The 7,205-nt window shown below is 42.0% G+C and overlaps 1 protein-coding gene across 1 annotated transcript; it reads right to left on the bottom strand.

Moving 5' to 3' along the window:
• Nucleotides 1–505: 505 nt before the first annotated feature.
• Nucleotides 506–4,152, bottom strand: LOC133922778 (uncharacterized). The gene is made up of 6 exons (XM_062368259.1): nucleotides 3,750–4,152; nucleotides 3,474–3,633; nucleotides 3,181–3,363; nucleotides 3,007–3,090; nucleotides 1,411–1,492; nucleotides 506–1,260 (listed from the first exon to the last, which is right to left on the bottom strand). The coding sequence occupies exons 1-6, from the start codon at nucleotides 4,070–4,072 to the stop codon at nucleotides 827–829; spliced, it is 1,266 nt and encodes a 421-aa protein (XP_062224243.1). The 5' UTR covers nucleotides 4,073–4,152; the 3' UTR covers nucleotides 506–826.
• Between the last annotated feature and the right edge of the window lie 3,053 nt (nucleotides 4,153–7,205).

Genomic DNA, 7,205 nt, shown 5'->3' with positions numbered 1-7,205 from the left:
CTCGCCTGAAATCTCCTCATCGATTTCAGCACTGAAAATTAGGAGTGAAGAAGTAAAATGTAAGACTTCATCTAGCACCGCCGATTGCCGTGACTCCAGCCATCTATTTTTGACGCCCACGACCTCATCCTGCTGCTCCCAAACCTCTACCGATTTTCCTCGCCACATGGCCGCACCACCACTGCTCCCCAACATGCTGCTAATCACAGTAATTATCCCTGAGCCAGAGATCATTTACAAGAAAATGAGCGAGCAAGTGAGCAACTACTCGCTCCCGCGTCGCGCAGCCGGGGCCGAGCGCGTAGTTGCCCATCTCCAGCTCGGCCACCTTGTGCAGATATTCAAATTCCAAGTGAGTTGCGCTGAAATTTCGTTCAAATTCGAATTCAATATCATCATATTTGTATTTGTATCCAAGAATATTCGAACATTAAAATATTGATGCAAACATAGTTTGATCAATATTCCAATCGTTTTCTCTTAAGAACATCTGCGCTCTCCATAATAACAGGAAAACAGTTATCCTTTTGATCAGCATAGCCCTATGATTCGGTCTGAGATAGAAGATTACATGAAACAAATCTATATATATAGTTGGAATGCCTTTTCCAAATGAAAAGTACAATGTTTACCCAATTGCCTCTCTTCCTCTTTATCCAGCCGGCAGCATATGTACATCAAAATGTCCGTCTGCTCTTCAGTCTCAATGGCATTTGCCCCAACCAGGCCATTAAATCGCCTCTTTCCTCTGCTCCAAGTCGGCGAATCGGGGTGAGTCAAATAAGCACATTGGCCAAGCGGTGGACACTGAGAAACAGCAGAGACGCTACAATGTCTTCCTCTGACCCACGAATTTCCGTGCAACACCGAATATGAGAGCCTTGGTCAGGAGCCCTTGATCGAGAGTACAAGCCAGAGCCACTGCCCCGCCGAGCACAAGGAACCTCGCCACACGGTTTCTCGCAGGTTTCTCTTCAGCTTCAACGATTTCTGATTCATCGCTGTTGGACTCCAATGATTGAACAAAGTTGTCGCCAACCTTAGTATTGATTTGGGACATCAAAGCACTCTGAGACAATGGCGCGCCACCAGCCCTGGCTTTCTGATAGGCCCGAAGTCCAGGTTCAATTCGCTTTACACATCCCCACATTCCCTGCCGAATCCCAAGTTTTGCAATCTCATACGGGATACCCATGTCCTCGTGGTGGAACAGGAGAATCTCACAGGCTGTCAATCCAGAGTTCCCTCTCTTTGATTCCACTGTTCCAAATAAAATTTTGCATATTAAAATCGCCCAAGAAGAAAGACAGAAAGGGGGCGGTTCTTATTGGATTCAGTTCTCATTATCCTGTAGACAACTTTTCTTACTTCTCAAATCGAAAAAAGAGATATTTAAGGAAAGTGATTTACCTGCACGGATGCACCAGCTTGAATAATACAAATCAACTCTTCGAGGTTTGTTACGCCGTGGGATGGATGTGCATGGTATACCCTGCATCATGTTACCAATACATAAATATCTGGGCATGAGGACATGATGTGAGTACTCTACTAATCTCCATGATTACATACACATACTAGTGATCTTATGAATGCAAGTTGAACTTGCATCAAGACTACTGATCGCTAACAAGATCATTAACGAGTTCTTTTACCTGGCATCAATGTAAAAAATATCTAGGCTTAGAGAAACATCCTACGGAACCACTGTATACAGGGTAAGTGCCCAAAACAACAACATGGATATACGCTAAGCTTCCATTACAATTTAGACCTAAAATAAACTTTTCCTCTTAGGCACATAGTCATATAGATTGGTTCAAACAAGAACCCTGAGGGAACTGTCACCCATATTGATTGATTGAAGAAAATATTAGTGAGATTGTTCATATCAACTAATCGAAGAATGATAAGTTGATGAAGAAAACAATAGTGAAATCATTCATATCAACCAAGTGAAGAATGCTAAGCTAGCGAGGAAAATAAGGCAGCAGAGTATACAGGCAGTGAAGAAAAACAGTAGCGGGGTATCATTTATTAAGTGAAGGCATAAAAATGAATTTTTTTAATGCAACATAAAGAGGACCTAGTTGTAGAGATTTTTTTTTTTGCAAAAATAGAAGATAAAATAGAGCTGGAAGGCAGAAAAGAAAATGAGTTATTATGAACATAGAAGCATAGGAAAAGGGGTACTGTCTAACAGTGTATGTGATTCTCTAAAAGCAGGGAAAAAAAGAAAGATAAACCTTAAGACTTTTTTGTTGTTTCAGGAAAGAAATCAGACCAAACTAAAAACATGGGTCGAATTGTCGAAATATGAAATGCGGTCAAGGCATCAATTTAAATACACAAGTTCTTGTGGCTTCTTTATTGATATAACAGAGAATGGGAAAACGCACCACGTAAGGAACTTTAACCAGAACTGACAAATTTATAAGTTTGACACTGATACATTGGTTACTTTCCAACCTCTCCTTGCTTTGCAGTGGGCAGTTAGGAGGTTCCACCCATGGTTTGCTTTCGGTAGAATAATGATGAAAAGGAAGCATTGGAGACTTCCCTCTGTCAACAACTCAACATTAACAACAACTCCAATGATGGACAAGTGGCCCCAGGTCACTATCATTTTTTACGTAGCATCTCGAAATATCAGCATACTTGAGAAACAACCGCTGAACTTCCTTAAGTGATCACTCATTAGTCATTATCAGGTAGCACGCAAAAAGTGTGGTTGCCTGGTCGGCAAAGCAATAAATTCACCTAGTCGTACATCCATGCTGATTCTTAACTGAGTTAGTTGAAGGACAACAACACAAATTATGTCAAAGTTATAGTTCATATGCAGCATAAGTTAAAGCCAAAGGCTATAGAACGGAACTCATCTCAGAAAGTACATATTTTTTAATAGTGATCAAGCATATAAGCCCCCATACCTCCCAGGTTTCAATCCCAAGACAAGGAATCATCGTCACAGAACAGCATGTAGCATTTTCTGAGACTATTTACCTTTGTAACACAATAGTATGCGCCTCCTAATTTCCATATACGACGAGCAATGATGTACTCCCTATCACTGCAGAAGAAGGGGAACTGCAACAGCAAGAGACCAGAGCATAAGCTGTGGTAAGCATGAAACCAGAGACAACATAAAAGCAAATTTACTATCTCAAGACCACTAGCCTTCCGGACCCAATGCACTTTCATCGTCCCGGTTGTCTGACACTCTTCCAAGGTCTTATGGTAGATAAGCATATCATCCCACTTGTTTGACATCCGGAACTCGTCGTCCCCAAAGAAGTCCCTTACCTCCTCCGGAGTTGAGTTTTCAAAGATAGTACTACTCTGATATTGCGGAGGACCAGTCTGATATCATCCAAAAAACTCGATCATTTATATGAACCATAGTTAAAGTAAGCAAATAAGCACACACCAATTCAAATTAGCAAAAGAAAAGCTAATGAAAAGCCGTTCACCTGGGCATCCCTCCTCCATGCCTGATAGGTAAAGGTGGGCAGCGCCTTCTCCATCATCTTGATCCACGCCGGGCCGCCGTCCCTGCCCTCCACCAGCCTCCAGAGGTTCACGAGGTCATCCTTTCCCACCGTCATCTCCTCGTTCGCCATCTCCGACGACCTGCCAAGCACCACCATTCCACCAACCACCATTCCGTCAAAGAACACAACTTCTACCACAACCCCGCTCCAAGAACCATCCACGCATTTCACCGAACAGTCCACGAGCATACATACCCTTGCACGGCAGCGTCCTCCTCCTTCTCCTGCGCCGCCGCCGCGGTGGCGCTGGAGTAGCCGAGAGGGTCACGGAGGCGGGCGGGGAGCTGGGACTTCCAGAAGTCGAGCGTCGCGAAGGGCGGTTGCGCTAGGGCGGGGTGGCGGCCGTCGGCGGTGGCGACGAGGCCGGCGGCCCAGCGCGGGCGCCAAGCCCAGCCGAGCAGGAGCCCGATGAGGACCGCCGCCCAGAGCGGCCCCGCGAGGAGGGCCATCTCCCAGGCCGCCCCCCACGGCGTCGGCTGCTCCAGCACCCTCGCCACCGCCGACAGCACGTACCCCATCGGAGCCGACCGGCCGGGCGACGACGGCGAGGGGGCAGACGCGGCGGGGCGTGTTGGGGGGGGGGGGGGAGAGAGGGGGAAGAGAGGAAGGAACCCGAATGGCCGAATGGGCTTTGTGGCCTACGGAGAGGATTAAAGACTCGATTTTTTGGGATTCTTTTTTCTCCTTTGGGGGAGGGAAAGGTGTGCTGCACCGGATGGGGTGTGGACATGGTGCATGGACTATCTCACTCTTTATCTTCCTTTTTATTTCTTTTTTAAACCTTTTTTGGACTTTGAAGTATATTGGGATTTGAGTACTCTCTCTATAGTTTTTCTGGACTTTGGAGAGTATTGGGATGTGAGATTACGTCGTCCTTTACGAGAAGAGTGAGGTGAGGCGGTAATAAGATAATGAGTTGGGCGAGTAATTGTTTGTTGTGTATAAGTGTTAGTCTTTATGTATTCTCTTTCTATCTAATAAAGATTCTTAAAACAAATATTATCTATTTTTATTATTTATCTTCAGCCTTCTTATCTTTTTATCTGTTATGGATACAAGATATATTTTACTAATAAAAATAAATTAATTAATTAAGAGCTAAATTAGTGGATAATTTTTTCTTTTTCAGATTTCATCTGAAATCAAACAATATTATTTCTGATGTATTCGTTCGACGACGTTACTTTGATTTATCTACATCTTTATACTTTAAATTTGTAGTTAATATTACCATATCTAATATTTATATTTTTATTATAAGATATAAATATTTAGTTATATTTTATTAAAGGCCGGTCAGACACTCTTTTCCAGTAGTATTTTTCCCCTCTGTCTCACTCTCGCTCCCCAAGGTCGAAAGAAAAAGAAAAAGAAATACACTGGGCCAAGTGAGCAGCCGTGCCTATGGACCGGGCGCAGGGACGTGGAGGCCTCGGCCCCAAGCGATAAGGGGATTTGGGTGGTGAGGTTGGAGGTGGCGCGAGGCGATTCCGGTGGGGGCCCAAATCTCCCCTTCGTCCAACCACAAGCTGCCACGTAAGCTTCCCTCCACTGGTTCGTGGGTTTGGCCCCTCGCATCGCCATCGTCACTTGCTTAGGCGACTATAATCGTGGTCAGTTTGCTGTAATGGCTTTTGCGGATTTGTGGGGCTGCTCTGTTCTAGGTTTCATGTTCCTTTCTGGCTGTGCTGGCATGGCCGGATTAATTGAAATATTATTTGTTTTGAGCTGATTGTAGGTGAATATGGATCGAATTTGTTGGAGATAGGGATGCAAATGAATCTTTAATTTATTTTTTTAGCTTTGGAGCAATTTAATAAAAAAAAATACAAACTTGTATCTCTAGTTGAAGGCCATGGATGACATGTCATGATCTTTACCGCTTTTTTTGTTTAACTGTTTCTCCAATGTACAGTTTTGTTGGTAACATGTTTCTTCGTATTGGGAACACGTTCTTTCAATTAAGACAAGAATGACACATATTCAACATATATTTTAACATAAAGTACATCAATTTCAAATCATATCAGGCAATTATTGCACATTGATTGATTTTCGATTTCTCAAACGCTATAAGCTGAAATAAACAGACTGGTTTATTGCTAATTTTTGAAAAGTTGATTTCTGATGAAATAAACTAAAAACTGATAAGCTAGATGAGAGTGGTTTTTCTGAAAAGTCGGTGTGCTAAGAACTTAAAAATTTCTTATAAAAATCAATAGCTTTTGGTATAAGTCATAAACAGCTTTCAGCAAAAACCGTTTTTCAGTAAAAACTCATAAGTTTCAGCTGTACTAAATAAAGCCTATAGCTGATCAGTTTTCTACTGTGTAAAGAACAATATGGTTCCAAATATAACAGAGCCTGGAGCAAGTTCAACAAAAAATGAGTTGAAATGTAGCTCCATCAGCAACCTGGGCATGGACATCAGCGTGGTTGTTGCTGTCAGGTATGCGTAGGAGAACTCTTTAGCTAATGTCATGAAAATGCTTATTAGATAGCATTAAGATTGTAATGCGGTGGCACATTCTTCTTTATTTGACGCCGACTTCAGCTGTGATTTCATTGTGACAGTGAACAATGGATACAGTGTTTCATCAAGTATTTATGGATCGAAATTATCTGACCTCACCACGGTGAAGTTAGTGAGGAGTAGTAAAATGTGAGATGGCTAAGCTTCAAATAGCAAAAACACTGTAGTAGCATACTATAACAATTCCATTACTTTACTGTTTATGGTGTGTTGTAGTATAACATATAGTCTATCCATCTACAATCTAACGGTCCACAATGATTTAAAATCATTTGATTTTACCAGTCGATGGTGAAGTGAGAGGATCACGATCACAAGTATTCACCTGCATATGATCTACTCTCCTGGTTCGAACCACTGATGAATTTACCTAAATTGAAGGCCATGCATATTTGTAGCATTTGCCAGTTCAGTTTGACGATCATCTTATTGATTGAAGTATTTGCTACAATTTCAGATACTTGCATTGCTGAAGCTTTTCTTTTGCAAGGACAACATTCCAAGTCAGTGTGTGAAGAGAATATCCGATGGCAAATCAAGTATATGATCTGTTATATGGACCTGTCAATAGCACGCAGGGGCCGATCTACCTTATATCTACAGTATGTACATAATACGGGTTTAAAGATTTATCGTATGTAGCAGTATATGCGATATTCACTAACCCAATAAGCAGGACACTAAATCTCTAACAGACTAGCTCGTGACACTCGGTTATTTTTATTCCGAATTCATCACTGAAACATGGTGCCCAGGATCTAATTAATTGTGACCATTGGCCAAAGATGTCACAAAGCTAATCTGACTAGGTGCTAGCCCTATGCGCGTTCTTGCCAAACCTCCCGCCAAAAACCAATGTAAATGAAGCCGATTATTTTTTATAATTGGATTTGATGGTGCCCCACACCTGTTGACACATGTAACAAGCTAACAATTATCATACACATGTTGTATTTTAGTTGAATTAATTGGTGTTAATAATTAATTTGAGTTTAATCGGTAGAGCAATTTGCATCGCTTCATTCATTTCTTTTTTCTACCACATACACTTCTATTCTCAGATCAAGACATTAAGTGATACTCATAAAAATATTCACCTATTTTTTTACCTAATTCGT

This window comes from Phragmites australis, chromosome 6 (assembly GCF_958298935.1).
Source record: "Phragmites australis chromosome 6, lpPhrAust1.1, whole genome shotgun sequence".
Taxonomy (NCBI): domain Eukaryota; kingdom Viridiplantae; phylum Streptophyta; class Magnoliopsida; order Poales; family Poaceae; genus Phragmites; species Phragmites australis.
Note: the sequence above shows the minus strand (reverse complement) of the source record. Positions and strands in the feature narration are given on the sequence as shown.